The 17,866-nt window shown below is 56.8% G+C and overlaps 7 protein-coding genes across 7 annotated transcripts; 4 read left to right on the plus strand and 3 right to left on the minus strand.

Annotated features, from left to right (window-relative positions):
* Positions 1-294: 294 nt before the first annotated feature.
* On the plus strand, positions 295-4,668 carry BCV69DRAFT_281614 (WD40 repeat-like protein). The gene is made up of 2 exons (XM_025492040.1): positions 295-1,641; positions 1,989-4,668. Exons 1-2 carry the CDS (start codon positions 514-516, stop codon positions 4,470-4,472), a joined length of 3,612 nt encoding a protein of 1,203 aa, XP_025348838.1. The 5' UTR covers positions 295-513; the 3' UTR covers positions 4,473-4,668.
* Positions 4,380-6,455, minus strand: BCV69DRAFT_306785 (hypothetical protein; the record flags this gene model as incomplete). Its single annotated transcript, XM_025494688.1, has 2 exons — positions 4,380-5,668; positions 5,754-6,455. 2 exons carry the CDS (start codon positions 6,453-6,455, stop codon positions 4,844-4,846), a joined length of 1,527 nt encoding a protein of 508 aa, XP_025348839.1. The 3' UTR covers positions 4,380-4,843.
* A 315-nt stretch (positions 6,456-6,770) lies between these two features.
* Positions 6,771-9,620, plus strand: BCV69DRAFT_281616 (P-loop containing nucleoside triphosphate hydrolase protein). The gene is made up of 4 exons (XM_025492041.1): positions 6,771-7,481; positions 7,561-7,690; positions 7,771-8,391; positions 8,484-9,620. Exons 1-4 carry the CDS (start codon positions 6,849-6,851, stop codon positions 9,503-9,505), a joined length of 2,406 nt encoding a protein of 801 aa, XP_025348840.1. The 5' UTR covers positions 6,771-6,848; the 3' UTR covers positions 9,506-9,620.
* On the minus strand, positions 9,471-11,321 carry BCV69DRAFT_311415 (hypothetical protein). Its single transcript, XM_025494861.1, has 2 exons — positions 10,047-11,321; positions 9,471-9,965 (listed from the first exon to the last, which is right to left on the minus strand). The coding sequence occupies exons 1-2, from the start codon at positions 11,234-11,236 to the stop codon at positions 9,617-9,619; spliced, it is 1,539 nt and encodes a 512-aa protein (XP_025348841.1). The 5' UTR covers positions 11,237-11,321; the 3' UTR covers positions 9,471-9,616.
* Positions 11,322-11,652: 331 nt separating this feature from the next.
* Positions 11,653-12,168, minus strand: BCV69DRAFT_276506 (hypothetical protein; the record flags this gene model as incomplete). The annotated part of the gene is made up of 1 exon (XM_025491112.1): positions 11,653-12,168. The coding sequence occupies one exon, from the start codon at positions 12,166-12,168 to the stop codon at positions 11,653-11,655; it is 516 nt and encodes a 171-aa protein (XP_025348842.1).
* Positions 12,169-13,148: 980 nt separating this feature from the next.
* Positions 13,149-14,835, plus strand: BCV69DRAFT_152199 (Pkinase-domain-containing protein). Its single transcript, XM_025489357.1, has 3 exons — positions 13,149-13,339; positions 13,411-13,444; positions 13,525-14,835. The coding sequence occupies exons 1-3, from the start codon at positions 13,254-13,256 to the stop codon at positions 14,731-14,733; spliced, it is 1,329 nt and encodes a 442-aa protein (XP_025348843.1). The 5' UTR covers positions 13,149-13,253; the 3' UTR covers positions 14,734-14,835.
* Positions 14,836-16,044: 1,209 nt separating this feature from the next.
* Positions 16,045-17,683, plus strand: BCV69DRAFT_247120 (hypothetical protein; the record flags this gene model as incomplete). Its single annotated transcript, XM_025490238.1, has 3 exons — positions 16,045-16,407; positions 16,493-16,981; positions 17,060-17,683. The coding sequence occupies 3 exons, from the start codon at positions 16,045-16,047 to the stop codon at positions 17,681-17,683; spliced, it is 1,476 nt and encodes a 491-aa protein (XP_025348844.1).
* Between the last annotated feature and the right edge of the window lie 183 nt (positions 17,684-17,866).

The raw sequence follows: 17,866 nt of genomic DNA on the forward strand, positions 1-17,866 counted from the left end.
TAGGCGCAGGCGGAGCCTCCAGAGCCAGAGCTCCTGCTCCCGCTCCTGCTCCCGCTCCTGCTTCTGCTTCTGCCTGTGCCTGTGGCGCGCGCCCCCACGGTCCGTTCCGATCCATGGCGGGCGTGAGAGTTATGGCCGGGCAGGTCACGACGAGGGAATACCAGCCTTAATTTGCCTTCCATCCCGCTGGGCCATCTCTCCCTCCTTCCTACGGCCTTTCCCTGCACTTCCCGGCCGATCTAGACTCGACAAAGGCCCATCATCTGTATTCTACTGGCCTCTTCCCGTGCCAGGAATGTCTTGTTCCTCCCCGACGGTGTGAGAGCAGAAGCAGCACTTGCACGCCGCCCACTCGCAATCCTTTCAGCCGAGCACGCAACGCTCAGCAGCGACACACGCCATACCCATTGTACCATAGTCACTACCCACCACAGGCAGCAACCACAGTGATCGATCCCGCCACAGGCTATACCTCCTCGCAACCCCGCCTCCACCTCCCCGTCTCGCACCGCCATGGCGTCAAGCGAGGCCTCGTCGTCGAGATCGACACGTTCCGAGACGACTGAGCAATACCAATTCACCCAAGACGAGCCAATGGATCACGACTCGCAAGGGGCAACTGCAACAGCGGGATCCCACAACTCATATCATACCCCTTCTGCACATAACAACAAGTCCCTCGCCACTCCCTTTCTCTCCTTTGACTCTATACCCAGAGCATCAGAAGCACTCCAGGACCTGTCTGTGGCGACGCCTCCCATTCAACAGCAGGAGCTGATCCTCTCTGCCATCTCACAGTCCGTGGCTGCCGCTGCCGCATCAGACGACGACGACGAAGACGAAGTCCTCTTAGATCCTCGATCGCAACAAAGAGGACACATGTCTGCTGCCATTGCAAGCAAAGTGCCTATACAGGAGAGGGGAGATGGTTGGGCCCTACTCGGTCAACTAAGAGCAGGCAAAGGTAGTCATGTTCGCAGTTCCAGCGCCACAGCTACGGCCAATGCCGCCGCCGCCGCCGCTGCTCAGTCCCGAGGAAGGTCAACTGGTCCCCGCCCCCTCGCCAATGCATCCTCATCGACTGACGTCAATGGCCCCCAGGAGAGTTCTGTTGATCAGGATGATGGGCCAGCACCACGTCCTTCTCCGCGATCACTCCATCATCGCCACCATCATCAAAGCTCTCTTGCTTCCTCTTCGCCCGCTCCAATTGACTGCGACACCTCGTCGCGCAAAGCGTTGGATGTCTCAGCTGGGTATGGATTGGACAATGTAGGCGAAGCATCAGAGGCGAGCGGTAGTGTGAGTCGTTCTGACTCTCTCTCGGGTCGATCTCAGGTGCGCCTTGGAGGTGGCACGATGGAGCTGCCTGCTGAGGGAGCTGGACTGAGAGGCAAGGACGAGAACAAAATGATTCCCGATCAAGAGGAGGAGGAAGCTGCTGAAGCAGAGGCTGTACATCGTCGCGCTCCTAGCGGATCTTCAGCAGAGCGAATGCCAAGTGCAGGTAGCACACCGAGGAGAGCATCGAATCAAGGGGATCTTGCCGCTGCGAATCCGCTGCATCCTCCTGCCGCTCGTAAGCTGTGTATCAGGCATCAGAGGATGGCAGACGAAGGCACTGTGGGCAAACTACAAAGAGTGAGTACGACCCAATGAAGTCCGTCAAAGAGGAGATGGGGTGCGAGTAGAGTAGAGTTATGCAGACCTCCATACGAGGGCCATTGCCCCATCCATGGCTTGGCCTTCGCATATGGCAGAGATTCGAGCCTTTCGGGGTGAGAGTCTTCTGATCCTGGGTAGTTGCGAGAGCGAACCACACTCTCCGTCCAGTTTGAGGCCTTGATATATTCTTCACATGAATCACGAGCCATAGAAGTGACGGTACATCATTTGATGAAAGCAAAGAAGAAGTTGGAGTGAGCGGGTGTGTCCATTTCCTCGTACTCACCGATGCTGGCACGCTCCCTCTCTTCATCCTCTGCTAGTCCATCGAAGCTCTCCCACTTGCAGACCAAACGGCAGTCAATACAGTCTGGTCGATCTTCTCATCGTCATCACATGCTCGTCGAGCGCTCATCCTGCAAGGGATCCTGAGCATGTGTTGTTTCAGTCAGCTCTCCTTGCTTTCTTCGGAACTAGCTCTGGCCATTCGCATCGACCCGTTCTCACTCTTCCCGCGAGAAGTCTCCTTGAAGGTCATGGGACACCTGGATGCCATGTCTCTAGGCCGCGCAGCTCAAGTGTCGAGAACTTGGAAAGCACTGGCGGACGATGACCTTCTCTGGAGAAACATGTGCGAACAGCACATTGAGAGGAAGTGCGAGAAGTGTGGATGGGGTTTGCCATTGCTGAGCGAAAAGAGGAGACGACAGAAGGGACCAGCACCGCTTGCAGGCACTCCTGAGAGCCGTCAATTGACTTACAGCAATGCAGACTTGCAGGGCAAGAGCCAGACAGCGGCGGATGCAAGTCCTTCATCAGGAGCAGCTGCTGCTACCAGTGGCGGTACAGAGGCGGAGGAAGCAAGCAGCGGGACGGGTAGTCTCAAGAGGAGCATTACGGCTGCTGCCAATGCCGCTGCACTAGAAAAGCATTCCCGAGCGGGTACAGCCCACAATTCCCGCACTTCGAGCCCATCTCCTCAAATGGACGAAGAGATGAAGCCTCCAACATCGACGTCAATGTCGGTCGATGACGCGCTTGCCCCGCCCAAGAAGCGTCAATGCAACGAGGCTTCTCGCGAAGCAAGCACGGAGCCTTCGTCAAGTCGTGGCAGCGGCAAAGCGAGTATGTCTGCTGTGCCTGCCACGAGACCTTGGAAGTCAGTCTACTGCGAGCGATTAGCGATTGAGAGGAATTGGAGGAGGGGTCGGTATACTGTGAGGACTCTCAAGGGCCACACGGATGGTATCATGTGTCTGCAGTTCAACGAGTCTCTCGTACATCCGTCTTTCCCTATCGTCATCACCGGCTCGTACGATCGAACAGCCAGGATCTGGAACATGGACACGGGCGAAGAGTTGCGCGTGCTGCGAGGACACACGCGAGGTGTGCGCTGTCTTCAATTCGACGAAGCAAAGCTCATCACCGGCTCGATGGACCGCACGCTCAAGATCTGGAACTGGCGCACAGGAGCCCTCGTCCGGACGCTCGAAGGTCATACCGAAGGCATCGTCTGTCTCAATTTCAACGATCATCTGCTTGCGAGCGGCTCGGCGGACTCGAATATCAAGATCTGGAACTTCAAGACGGGACAATGCCACACTCTGCGAGGTCACACGGATTGGGTCAATGCCGTCACCTTGTGGTCCGGATCGAAGAAGAAATCTGTCGACTCTGATGGCGCTGAAGATACCTTCTTGTTCTCGGCGAGTGATGACGGCACTATCAGACTCTGGGATTTGGGTCACAATGAATGTCTGATGGTCTTCACCGGACACGTCGGTCAATGCCAGGGCCTGTCGCTGGTCCATATGCCGGAAGAGGTAGTGGAAGCACTAGCAAAGGGCGGCAATGTAGGTCCTAACGGAGCCAATGTTGACGCGGCTTCTGATGATCGAGGAAGACCTAGTGGGCCCGGATCCTCAGACGAGTCGACCTACTTCATGACTCCCGAAGAGTCACATCAGCATGCCGACAATGCAAACATCATTGGGGGCACCATGGGGGCAGCCAGAGCCGCGCCAGGCGGTCAATCGTGTGGCTACAATCCATCCGCCGTACCGGGCGGTCGTGCGGCCAACACCGGCACTGCGCCTGCTATCCCTGATCACTTCTACCATCCCGCCGCCTCGGGTCAACATCGCACACAGCTGCGCCAACTACAAGGGCAGGGTCCTGCGCTGTATGCTTCTCCGCGACGACGCAAGATCGAGCCCCAGCTGGCGAAACTGCAAGAGAGGCTGGAGAGTGCGGGTTTGGTGGATGCGCTTCCCATCGATGCTGAGATGGGCGACTTGGAGTGGGGAGCGGCCAAGCGAGCTGTACAGCGGAGTCACGTACCTCCTTCTAGCGGAGGGCTCGGCAACAACATCTCGTCTCAGTCTACCAACACAGGCGGCCCCTCTGCCTCTATGGGCGGGAGTGGTGCCACCTCCAGTGCAAGTGCCGCAGGGGCAGGAGCTGCTGGTCATCAAAATCTTCGTCCTATGCTCTTCTCCTGCTCTCTGGACAACACGATCAAGATCTGGGACGTGCGCACGGGGATCTGCATCCGCACCCTCTTTGGGCACATGGCAGGTCTCTGGGCCCTCTCCACCGACCGGCTCCGACTAGCCACTGCCTCCCACGATGCCACATTGAAGATCTGGGAATTGGCGACGGGGAAACATCTGTTCTCCATTTGCGAACATAGAGGACCGGTGACGTGCGTGCAGATTGGAGATGATAAAGTGATTAGTGGAAGTGATGATAGTCAGGTCAACATCTATAGCTTTGCTACTACGGGCAGCGCTGCCGGTGGGACTTGAGCAAGGCGATGCTCCCCTCCCCTCATCCCTTTGTTCCAGTCTCACTTGGTGTCCACTCGCGCACCTCTCATCGCGATGACCGTCGCTACTCGCTACTCGCTACTGCTTCAACTTCTCTTGCATCACTTGTCATCACCTCGAATACTTACATACCATATTTTGCATCGTTTCACACTCACTCACATCTGCTTTGAACGAATACGCGTCTGATTGCGAATCTACGCGGAGGTGTTGAGGGCAAGGTGGTATGAAATGAAGAGGATGACATGATAGAGTAGGAACGGAGTGGGGAAAGGTAAGGTGGTCTTCCCTCTCGCGTACCAGTCTCCGCACTCCACCCCTGTCTCTATCTCTTCCTCCTCCTCTTCCTCCTAACCAACAATTCCCCCCGCCCCCGGTCCCAGCGCAACATCCCTCAGCGGGGGGAAGGCATTCGTGTTACTCAGCACGAGCATGCGACGCTCATGACTCAGATAGCCCTTCATGTAGCCATTGGCAATCAGCCCTCCCAGGAGCCACTCAATCTCCGGTGCAGATTGCTCAAAAGTATCTCCTCCACTTGCTCCACTCTTGCCGTTCTCCTCTAACCCAAACGAGGAGTCAGAAGATGACGACTTCCACCCAGCAAACTTGAGCGACCTATACACTTCTTCAAAGCTGAGCCTTGTCGCCTTTTCTCGCACCACCCAGAGTCGCTTGAGGACACAGCGTAGTAAAATGGGACGAAAGGCCTCGATGGCGAGGTAGAGTCCCTTTTGCACGAGGATGCGCTCTAGGCGGGGTGAGGCTAGGTACGCCTCGAAGGAGGAGAGGGAGGGACCGGTTGAGGAGGAGGAAGAGGCAGAGGAGGATGCTTCACCGCGAATAGCATCGCAAAAGGGCGCATAGAGGGCTTGTAGCCTCTTGTCACTCCCGAGGAGTTGCGGACTGGGTAGTCTACCCCTCAGCAGGAGCTGCAGCGGGATCAAGGGGAGGAGGATCTGTACCTGTTGGTTCCTTGCAGCGCTATGACAATTGTCGTAGGCGTAGGTGAGGTCCGTCAGGGCCTTTGGGTATTCTTGACCTAGGAAATGGAGCATGCCCGTGTAGTAACGGAAGGTGACGCGATCGGCTCGAGGGAATGCGGAGAGGGGTGGGAGGTCGGCTGAAGCTGAGAGGGCCCGAAGGATGTTGCGACAGAGAGGGAGTGACTTGAGCTGGAGTAACAGAGGAGGGAGAGTAGGAGAGGTGAGAGTCAGCTGAGGACGATGTGAGGAAGTCTTTCCTGCGCCTGTCACTTACCTTGAAATAAGTCCTGAAGAGGATGGCTACGATCCTGTACGTGGCCCATTTCCTACTGAGCTCAATGTCAGCATTGCGATCGGCCACACAGGCGGTGAATGCCTTATTGAGCTGTCTCGCCGTCGCCTCGAGATGCGGTTGTGGCTGACTGCTGCCAGGTGCCAAGACAGAAGTAGCCGACGAAGTGGCAGCAGTCTGTAGTACCTTGTCTGCGAGCAGGGCCAGTGCCCGCAAGTCTAGCAGCACTTTGATCAGCAGTGCGAGGTATGGCCGAGCCGAAGTCGTCTGCGGCAGCGAGGTGAGCTGGCGAAGGAATGTTCCCACTACTGCTTCGTAGCTTTCGTATGCCCTGTGCAGCTCTTCCCTCTCCCCATTGAGATCCTGTGCATCCCTACAGGCTGCTGCCCTGCCGAGGAAGAGGAGGGCCTTTATCCTGCCAGTAGCAATCTCTTCCCACTCTGTCTTGAGGTAGCCCCTGCATCTCCGTAGCTCACTGACGATCTTCTCTGGTAGTGGCGAGCGTAGTGCCAGGTAAGTGGGTGAGGGTGTGGAAGGAGAAGGGAAGAGGGACAGGAGAGAGAGGAGCGAGGGGACAGTGTCTATGCCTGGGAGAGCGAGGTTGTTGGTGTGGTGGATGAGGTAGTCGGCGTAGTCGTTGGCAGGCAGAGGCGAGGGGATCGCCGCAGCGTACGGCGACGCCATGGCAAGTACTGCGCGCTCTGTGATGGCCTTGCAATGCTATCAGCCCCTGCAGGCGGTGATGGTGGGGGGAATAGGAAGAAGTGAGTGGGTGAGCGAAGTGAGTGCTTCCTTGGTCCCTGCCTCGCGTCCAGGCTTCCCGTCGATCGTGCGCATGACGCTTCCGTTCCGGCTTTGTCCGCGTGGCTTGGGCTGGGCTGAACCGGCCGAGTGCAGGCGGCTTCTTGCGCAAGGCAATGGCCGGGTGGCTCGACCGCCGTGCGGAAAGGCGGGCGGCCAACGGCGGCCAGAGAAGGTCGCAGTCGAGGGCGCTGGTCACCTCTGGTAGCATCGCCTTCGTATCGACCATCGTTGCTACAGGAACCTCCTCCTCTCTTCTTCGGTGTCGCCCGCGTCATGGTGGCATCGACGCTGCTGGCTGTCAGCTCCTTGAATCTCGCAGCACCACGCATAGCATCCCGGTCACACCATTACCTCTCCGGTTACCAGCAACATACCCGGCCACTCTTGTCATGCCCAACTTCACATCGCTGTCCCTTCTCGACGACAAGAGCGACACAGCCACTTAGATCTGCATCGAATGCAAGCATATACAAGAAACACAAGTCGAGGACTACCACTGCCTCGGCGCATGTCGCACTCCCCTCCCACATCCCCTCTCGTCCAGACCTAATCACAAGATCATACCGCTCGCTAGCAGAACAAGACGACCCACATTCCACCGTCTCTCAATCAGCATCATCGAAGGGCGGCAAGCCAGATGGAGCCACATTGCGTACTAAGCAAGAGCCAGGAGCAGCAGGAGCAGCAGCAGAGGCAGTCACCACTCCCAAGTCTCCTGCTGCCAAGAAGGACAACTCCGGGGAGGATCCGCTCAAGCTCTCCACACTTGATGACAAGACGGTGAAACAACAGCGAGAGACGGATTGGAAGATAGTCAAAAGACTCATTGGCCACATCTGGCCCAAAGATGAGAGGGGAGCAAAGATTAGGGTAGTCCTCGCGCTCAGTCTCCTCATCGGTGGAAAGGTGAGCAGGAGAACGGAGCCCGAAGAGACGCCAGACGAGTAACGGTAGCGCTGACCATGATCCTCTCACATCTCCACAGCTGCTCAACGTTCAAGTTCCGTTCTTCTTCAAGAGCATCATCGACAATCTGAACAGCGGCTTGGCAGAGCCACTGGACATGGCTAACCCTGCCACGGCTTGGGTCATAGCTGGCTCGGCCATCCTCGGATGTAAGCTGACCATACGAGTGCTGCGAGCTGCATTTCTTCCTTCTGATCCGGCTTCCTTCTCCTTCTCGTGACTTCATCAGATGGTCTGGCTCGTATCGGAGCGTCGCTCTTCTCTGAGCTGCGAAATGCCGTCTTCGCGTCCGTTGCTCAACGATCCATTCGACGGGTAGCGCGGTCGGTCTTTACACACCTCCTGCGTCTCGACCTTGGGTGGCACCTCTCCCGCCAGACGGGTGGTCTCACAAGAGCCATCGATCGAGGAACCAAGGGTATCTCTTTCCTGCTTACCTCGATTGTCTTCCACATCATCCCCACTGCCCTCGAGATCTCCATGGTCTGTGGAATCCTCTCCTACAAGTGTGGTCCAACTTTCGCAACAGTGACCGTCATCACAATGGCAGGCTACTCCTGGTTCACAATCAAGACGACCTCTTGGCGGACGCGCTTCCGTAAGGAAGCGAACGCTGCCGACAATAGAGGAGCGACGACGAGCGTCGACTCGCTGCTGAATTACGAAGCGGTAAAGTACTTTAACAATGAGGCATACGAGATCAAGAAATACGACAAGGCACTGGAAGAGTATGAAAAGGCCAGCGTCAAAGTTGCCACGAGTCTTTCCGCCCTCAACAGCGGTCAGAGCGTCATCTTCTCGAGCAGTCTGACGCTGATGATGTTCATGGCTGCCCAGGGAGTCATGGCAGGTGAGTACACTGGTGGAAGGAGGTTGGAAGTCAACTGCGCCGGGATCAGAAGATCACTCATCACTCGTGCCTGTTCCTCTCCTAATGATCAGGGACAATGACGGTCGGTGACCTTGTCCTTGTGAACCAGCTGGTCTTCCAGCTCTCTCTTCCTCTCAATTTCCTGGGCACAGTGTATAGAGAGTTGCGTCAATCTCTGATCGACATGGAGACGATGTTCAACCTCGAAAACGTGCCCGTGGCAGTCAAAGACGACCCCAACGCTCCCGATCTGCAGGTGACCAATGGCGGTGAAATCGTCTTTGAGAACGTTACCTTCGGCTACCATCCCGATCGACCCATCTTCAAGAATTGCAGCTTCACCATCCCAGCTGGGCTCAAGACGGCCTTTGTAGGCCCGTCAGGATGTGGTAAATCCACCATCTTCCGACTGCTGTTCCGCTTTTACACTCCACAGAGTGGCCGCATCCTCATTGATGGACAAGACATCACGAAGGTTTCGCTAGTGTCCCTTCGCAAAGCCATCGGTGTCGTCCCGCAGGACACACCGCTGTTCAATGACGATATCCGGCACAACATCAGGTATGGACGTCTAGACGCCACCGATGCAGAAGTCGAAGAGGCAGCTCGTCGCGCCAAGCTCGACACCATCCTCCGTTCCCTCCCCGAAGGGTACGAGACAAAAGTCGGCGAGCGCGGTCTGATGATCTCAGGTGGGGAGAAGCAACGACTGGCCATTGCCCGCCTACTCCTCAAGGATCCCGAAATCCTCTTCCTCGATGAAGCCACCTCTGCCCTCGATACTTTCACCGAGACGGAATTGATGAAGGACCTCAATGCCTCGCTCCTACAGAGTAAACGTACAGCCATCTTTGTAGCGCACAGACTACGAACCGTCTCCGATGCAGACTTGATCATCGTCCTTGGCATTGGAGGCAAAGTGGCGCAACAAGGTCGGCATGAGGATTTGCTGGAGGAAGGGGGACTTTATAGAGATCTGTGGGATAGTCAGAATAAAGCAATGACGCAGAGCAGACCCGGGGGACAGCTAGGGGCGGAGGAGGAGCAGAGGCAAATTGATGCTGAGGGGGTGATACCTCCTGGACCTCAGTGATTGTGAGCGCAACAGCCAATGCATACATCCTATAGAAGCGTGACGGTGATGTGCTTATATGCAAGGCGACTGTATCTACATCTGTCCATTCGCTTGACGGGCGGCCGTCTTCTACACAATGACTCTGCGTCCTTCAAAGACGAGATCCTCCCACTCTCCCTTGCCCGGCGCGCTTCCCTGCTCCTTGTACAGTGCACGCATCGTCCTCTTCTCTACCCACTCCCACGTCCCCTCACCCTCTTCTTCCACTGCCGCTTCCTCTGGGGTGTTCCGCTTCTTCTCGGGGTGAAGCCACGTTTCGAATACGAGCGAAGAGAGGACACCGCTGTATGCTGGAGAGATGCCCGTGTCTATGAGATTGATGAGAGGCGGGCTAGAGAGGGGAGGGATAGGGCGCGTGGGCGTTGAGGCTTCGTACCGCGGGGGACAGCGGTGCACGAAGTGTTCAAAGGTTGGAGTGCTGCGCAGGGGAGAAGCGTGGGGTAATACCCGGTCAGCCGAAATGGCTAGGAGTGTTGCTCTGGGCTACTTGGGTACTCACTGGCCCATGACAATCTGTCCCACTCCCTCCTTCAATCCCTCCATTGCCTCCTTGGCAATGCGACAGGCGTCCACTTCCTTTTCATACGAGTAGCCACGATACCAATACGGACCCTTCTCACCCCACATGGCCATCTCCTCCTGTGTTGTGCCGGGGGGTAAGTACCCGCGCAATTCGATACCCTGAGCTGCTGCATCGAGGGCTTTTGTTAGGAAGGAGTGGGAGATGGCGTTTAGCTCCGAGAGGGAGTGACGAGAGGTGAAGCTTGGGTGCAGGCCGCCGTGCACAAAGTTTGTTCGCGGTGGAGCGTATGAAGAGGGGAGTGGAGGGATACCCTTCTCTCTCACCGACGACGAGGAGGAGCTTTGGAGCTCGCGCACTTTGGCAGCATCGAGAAGATCGACCGAGTAAGAGAGATTGTAGTGATCTAGCCAATTGCGGCCTACCCAGCCCTGCGAGCTCATGGCATGTCTGCGCGCCTTCTCTCCACCGAAGGACTTGATGTCCCCTGGAGTGACGTAGCGCCAGTCGCCTAGAGCGTTCATCACCTCGTGGTTGCCCAAACAGGTCCGTACCCTCTCCTCCCCAGCCTGGCCACGAAGATTCTCCCACAGCTTGTAGATTTGAATCGTGTCGTCTCCGCGATCGACATTGTCCCCCGTAGAGACGAGGACGTCGTCCGCTCCCAGAGGAGACCAAACTACCGAGGGGTCGGAAGTCGCACTGGAGCTGCTGGAGGAGGATTGGGTGATGAGGTGGGTCATGGAAAGGATGGTCAGGAGGTTGGTGAGGGAGCCGTGAATATCTGCGATCGCCACCACGCGGCGGTGCAGAGAGGGTAGCCCATCCTCCGAGGTGGGAACACCGTCGGCAGGAGGTGTACCAGCAGCCGGAGAGGAGGAGAGGGACGAGCTTGCGTGTGATCCCGACGGCGGTGTAGCCTTTGACCAAGGCGTTGTTCCGCCGAAGATATCTCTCAACCTTCCCGCAGATAGTGACGAGAAGGTCAAGAGGAGCAAGCCGAGCGTGACAAAGATGCGGATCTTGCCTGCCAGAGGTGCTGGGGCAGCCGGCTGACTGCGAGCGCCCGATGCTCCGTCGCTTAGAGGCGCGTACTGCCCTGTATGGCTGGCAGCGCCATTGGCACGCTTGCGGGCTCCCTGTGTCAGGTCTGACGGAGAGGCAGACATGGTACGACGAGACTGGCGAGAGACAAGTGGAAGAGCTCAACAAGGCATGCAAAAGAAGGGATACAAGGAGAGTACGAGACTTTTGCTGTGGCCCGTGTTGCTCTTTGGGCGCGGCAAGCAGAGAGCAACACTTCACCGACCAAGTGGAGGCGGCACCACCATCGCGTCGTAGCATCATGGCTGGTGGGGCAGTATACTAGACAGACTGAAATGGTAGGCGGTCATCTTCCAGATAACTAAATCACTCATATCGCTCAACAACGGTCGGATATGACATTGAGTAACGCTCGTGAGGGCGATATACATTGCTGAGTCGGGCGAAAGGTCTCTGACTGAACGGGCACCCCATCGCAAGGCCCACGTACTGTGTTCACAGTGGCCGATCCAGCATGTATTTTTGCGGCAGTCCGATATTGTCACATTGACGCTTTCGGGAGAGACCATGGCGGAGAAGGATCGCCCACGCTCTGCTTTTGTGGTTTGCTCATGACTGGTAAACCACAGTGGATTTCTGTGTACAGTCCTGGCTGCCACGTCAAGACCCACTTCTCAGGATTGTCCAGCATCTTAAAGCCGATAAAGTTCTCCTTCTCTACCCGTGATACCTTTTCCCAATCCTCTTGATCGAGAGTGGCTGGGTGGCCGCGGTACCCCTGCAGCTGAATCTGACCTGTGATTTTACCGCCTTGCGAGCAACACAGGTCCCTGTCCTCACGAGCTGCAACACTTCCACCTCTGACAAGACCTAGTATGACAATTTGAGCATTCTCGCGACCTTCAAGCCGCTCCAGCTCTCGGTTGGCCTCCTCCAAGGTCCCGCCGTCGGATGGCCAGTCAACCTCGCCCATGTAGCCCTGGGAGCAGGCGTTTTGATAGAAGGCTTGCACTGGGCTACCCACACTCTTGCTGCGTTTGCGTGGCTCTGTTGGCATGTCGCGTTGTAGTATGGCGGTGGATCGGTCGTCAAGCCTCCTTCTTCGTCTACCCGTGTGGTGGCGATCCGCTGAGCTCCCCTCCTTGGTATGACTCGTATGACTCGGAGCCTTTTCTGGTAGTGCCAAGGACGACTTTCGTCTGCATGGACCACTTCCGCGCGGGGCACGCCGCCGCCGGCTGTTTGCTGCCTGCGAGTGCAGCCGAGGGTGATCCCTTGTTCCTAGGCTCAGACGATTGGCTCTGCTGTTCCTCGCCGCCGGTAGAAGAAGAAGAAGTAGAAGGAGAAGACGACGACGACGACGACGACGATCACTCACACCTCAACACCAGCTACCATCTCACAGAGGCTGGAGTCACCCACCCCACCACTAGTCGCTGGCTCATCCCTCATCGCAGCCACAGCCACGTCTGAGCTTCACCTCCACACCTCGTAAGACCGAGATGGCGTCCATCATCCCTCCCCGCAAGCCAAAGAAGCAAGGCATGCCCAAGATCACCATTCCACCTCGGCCTGACTCCTCTTCCTCGGCAAGTCGAACCTTTGACGGTGATGGCGGCATTACACAAGGTCAGAATCAGCCCATGACTACCAATCCAGCGCAAGCAGGGCCAAGCAATCCTGCCCGACAACGCCCTACTCTCATCACCACCTCTTCTGCACGCTCCGTTCGCGATGGACGCAGCGAGGCGCCTCCTCTGCAGCTCGTCATGCCCACCACATCTTCTTCCGCGGCATATGGCTACCCGGCCCAGGAAGACGAGTCTGCTTACGAAGGCCATCTGCCCTATCAATCCACTGCTTCGAGCATATACCCAGATACCGTGCCCGCCGGGCCACTCACGGATCATCAAGCTTGGACAAACGACCTGAAGAGGGCCATCGGTGATGGTGGCAGTGGTTCTGGAGGTAGACGAACTTCCGCGGGCGAGATTGGTAGTACGAGGAGACATGGTGGAGAGGGGACCTGCGGGGATAGACGGACACCCTCTTTCTCTGGTACCACCGATGAGCTCTCCTCGTCCAAGGAACAGATGACGCGCTCCATTTCTGCAGGCTCACATAGACACAGCTCCCAAAGAGATGGTGATGGTCAGACGGGTCTGCCCCTGCGAACCGCTTCTGATGCGGTGGAAGGTCAGGAGGAAGCAGCAGAAGAAGAGGATTGGGTTCTCAAAGGAAATCTTGAGACGATAGCTAGACTCGGCGAAGGAGCCAGCGGTGAAGTAAGAAAGGCAAGGCATGCGCCTACTGGTCTGGTCATGGCAGTCAAAGTGAGTAGCACTATTCGAGCCGAGCCACTGTAAGAAGAATGACTCAACGTTTGACATCTCGTCTCGATGCGCCTCTGCAGACGATCCCCACATCCCCAAATCCCTCTGTCCATCGTCAAATTCTACGAGAGCTCTCCTTCAATAGGACTTGCTACTCTCCCTACATCGTCAAGTACTATGGCGCCTTTCTGTCTTCCGACTCGCAGTCAATCGAGATCTGTATGGAGTACTGCGAGGCTGGCTCACTCGATGTCATTTATAAACGTGTCAAGTCAAGGAATGGAAGGACGGGGGAAAAGATCCTAGGAAGAGTGGCAGAAAGCGTCTTGAAAGGCCTGCATTATCTGCATGACCGCCACATTATCCACCGAGACATCAAGCCAAGCAACATCGTTATCACTCGCGAAGGGCAGATCAAACTCTGCGACTTTGGAGTCTCCGGGGAGCTCATCAATTCCCTTGCAGGTACATTCACAGGTACAAGCTACTACATGGCACCTGAGCGTATCAAAGGGCTGCCGTACACGATCACGTCGGACGTGTGGTCCCTCGGGCTCACCATCCTCGAGATTGCGTCCAATCGCTTTCCCTTTCCTGCAGAGGGCGAGCCGCCCTTGGGTCCCGTGGACCTGCTGAGCTACATCGTCTCCATGCCCACCCCGGAGCTCAACGACGACCCCGTGGCTGGGATCAAGTGGAGCAGGGGACTCCGCGACTTCATCGACCGCTGCCTCGATAAGAATGGAGAGACGCGGCTCGGACCAAAGAAGATGCTCACGCATCCCTTTATCAAGAAGAGTGAGGCCAGGATCCCGCCTGCCGACGTTGGCAAATTCGTGGCAGAGGTGTATGGCTGGCCTGTGGCTTCGAGTGCAGGTAGCGACGCTGCAAGCAAGGCAGGTTTGTCCGCCCCGACGTCTACGCAGCCGAGCGTGGCTGGGTCGGCAACAGCGGCGGCGACGCCTTCTGCCGAGGAGGTTCTACGTCTGTCGCGTATCCCCAGCGTGCGTAAAGCTCCCCTGAACCCCCTCGCAGCAATGAGTCTCAGCAGCACCACCACGCCCGTAGAAGCGGTACCTAAAATGCCTCACCTCCCGAGTCCGGCAGCTGCCACCGCGAGTGCCGATCATCAGGGACAATCTCGCACTCCTACAGCTCCGGGCATGCCGCCGGTGGAGAGATTGGACCTGGAAGGAAGCTCTACCTCCGAGCGTTTGGCAGCGAAGATGCGGGAACGGGACGCGGGAATCTGTGGGAGTCCGCTCGATCCTGAGCTCACAAGGAGATAGGGGCCGAAGGCGCTTTGAAGACTGGCCTTGTGAGGGAGTCGGTGCAGGGAGTAGGCTCATGCGGAGATAGGAGTGCCAGGAATCCCGATCGTGTAGCTTCCCTTTGAGTGGGACGATACCGAGACAGTGCTTCAGGGCAATGCAAGCTGTCTCGCGCCATGTGATCCTTCATCTCGGACCTCGCTTAGTACATTCGTCACGCGATGGTAGCCTGCAGCCTCCCAGAGCCCACTAGACTACTTCAAGCGAGCGCCACCTTGTGCCTTGTAGACATCTGTGGTATACCACCACTTCATCTGAAGCTTGCAGAGTCCCAGAGCTGTCAGGATCAGCTGACCATAGCTGGCGCCCTATTGCCCTCTGATGTGGTAAGAGGGCAAAGAAAGATGTTCGCACTCCGCCCGGCGGCAAGACGTCGGGCGATCCGCCGGTTTCGGCATCGTGCATGAAAAGGGATCGGGATACTCGGCCGGCCGTCTATCTTCAGTCCGAACATTGCTCCCAATGGCCGGCGGGTCGGCATTTCCGCCACTCCCCGGAGCGTACCTTGGTTGCGAGTACTCGCTCGAGGCCGTGTGTACCGTTGGCGAGAGTGGCGACTGGCGCGACCTGAGAGGAAGAGTCGTTGAAGATAAGCGAAGGCTTGGGCGGAGCGAGCGGGAAGCATTGCCGAATGAAATAGACGTGCGGGGTGAGATAAGGCACGCGACCACTTGGAAAAGCAGGACGAGACAGTAAGGACACCGGTCAACTCCCTTGGTCCGCCTGCTGGCCAGAACATCTCGGGTGAGGGGGCGGGCGGGCACCAAGTGCTGCTCTCCATTGGTAGGGTGGAAAGGGAAGGCCTGAGGGGAAATTACAAATAGCACTATCTCCCTGCACTGTACTGTACCTCTTTCCTCATATATAATTCCCCCTCACGTCTTCCTCCTCGTGCCTTGCATTGGCATCTCTTTTTATCTCTCCCTCCCTTTGTATTCTACGCCTCGCCTCAAGATGGGTATTCCAATTGACGACACTGTCCAGCAGGGCGACGCAGAGGGTTATGCCGCTGTAGAGAAGTCTCACCACGGCGATGCCAAGGGGACCGGCAGCACCACCTCTCTCGACCATCGCGTCTCTCAGCACCACTCTGAGAACGTCCCTCTGGAGGATGTTCTGGCCTACGCCGACGCCCAGTACTACAACAATGACATCGTTCCCGAGGGTGACAGCTACTCCCCGCGCGAGTCGATCCTCAAGGGCCCGCTCAAGTACGTGTGGGGCCCTGCGACGCCGCACATGAACGCGCTTCCCGCCTCGGAGAAGGTCATGGCCCTCGGCGGAAGTGATGTTGAGGGAAGTCAGACTGAACTGGATGATGCAGTAGCCAAGGATCTCCACTCTAGGCGAATGCTGCGAAAGGTTACTGCCCTCGGTGCCTTCTACCTCATCACCACCGATATTCTGGGTCCTTTCAACACCGGATACGTTTTCTCGCAGGTGGGATACGTTCCAGGTGCCTTGTGCTACTTCTTCCTGGGTATCGCTGCTTGGTATGCTGGAAACCTGCTCAGTGTCATGTACCTCCGACTGGACAGCGACCGATACCCGATCAAGTCTTACGGTGGTATTGTGCTGCGTGTGCTCGGACCTTACGCGCGCATCTTCAACGACGTTTTGATGATCGTTCAGGTATGTGGCCGGTGCGAGGGCAATTTTATGAGCTCTAATATGGCCGAAAGCTGACACGCCCAACCCCTTACACCTCTCCTTTCAGCTGGTCGTCAACTGTGGAACCCTCATCCTCTCCAATGCACAGAGTCTTGAACAGATTGTCCTTGGCCCCAACGGCAATGGCACTCTCTGTTTCATCGTCGCCATCGTCATCTTCCTCATCGTTCAGTTGATCCTGAGCCCTATTCGAAGTCTCAAAGGTGTCGGCTTCTTCGCCAATGCCGCCGTCTTCCTCAATGTCGCCCTCGTCTTCATCACCATCGGGTTCGTCTCGACCAGTGCCCCAAACTACGCGGCAGCTCTCGCATCTTACAACACCCCTGAGGGGCCAGTCGAGACGTCTGCATTCGTCACGCTCCCCCTGGAGAGCCGTGTCAACGGTATCATGAACATGGTCTTCGCATACGGAGGAGCTATGATCTTCGTTGATTTCCTCAGTGAGATGCGCCGACCTTGGGACTTCTGGAAGGCTATGAGCTGCGCCCAGCTGCTCATCGGAGGCGTCTACATGATGTTCGGTATGGTAGTCTACGTGAGTATAAGATATGTGATCATGGCTCGAGTCAGCTTCTCACTCATGCTGACAACCGCTTTGTCGCAAATCTCTCAGTCACAACAAGGACAATTCACCCAGTCCCTGGCCTACTACGGTGTCTCTCCCTATGCCGAACAGACCGTCGGCAACGTCATTGCTATCATCACTGGCCTGATCGCCGCTCTGCTGTATGGCAACATCGCCCAAAAGCTGTGCTACAACACCGTCGTCGTGAGGTGGTGCAAAGGACCTGCTCTTATGACCCCGCGCGGCTGGATGTTCTGGATGGTCGTCAACTTCATCTTCTGGCCTCTGGCCTTCATTGTAGGAGCCGCCATCCCGCAGATCCAGACCATCTCGGGTCTGATCGCGGCTGTGTGCATTCTGCAGTTCTCCTACACTTTCCCCTTCCTCCTCAAGGCCGCTCTCGACATGCAGCTCATCGCCATGCGTGACGATGGCAAGCACACTGTCGGTGGCACTCCCCAGCGCAGCACCAGCTGGCTCTCGCCCGCCAGATGGACAAAGGCTCTCTTCGGCGGAACCATGAAAGAGAAGCTGATGATCTGGGGCCACATCATCCTGTTCCTCGCATCGCTTACTATGGCCTGCTTGGGAATGTACGGTAGTGGTACCGCTATCAAGGACACCTTTGAGAATGCGGCCGCTACCAGCTTCGGCTGCACTCCCCCTGTTTGAGTCTGGCCGATCAACCTTGATCCCGCCACGTGCTCAGGCCTACCACGACCCACAAAACCCTTTTCACCTTGTTACTGTATCACCTCCTGTACTTTGAGAGCCAGAAGATTGTTGAAGCTATCATCGTCTAGACTCCATTTCTGTCTGAAGCCTGTCACTAGTCTGACCCTGACGCGCCACTGA

Source organism: Pseudomicrostroma glucosiphilum, assembly GCF_003144135.1.
Source record: "Pseudomicrostroma glucosiphilum strain MCA 4718 unplaced genomic scaffold BCV69scaffold_4, whole genome shotgun sequence".
NCBI classification, from domain to species: domain Eukaryota; kingdom Fungi; phylum Basidiomycota; class Exobasidiomycetes; order Microstromatales; family Microstromataceae; genus Microstroma; species Microstroma glucosiphilum.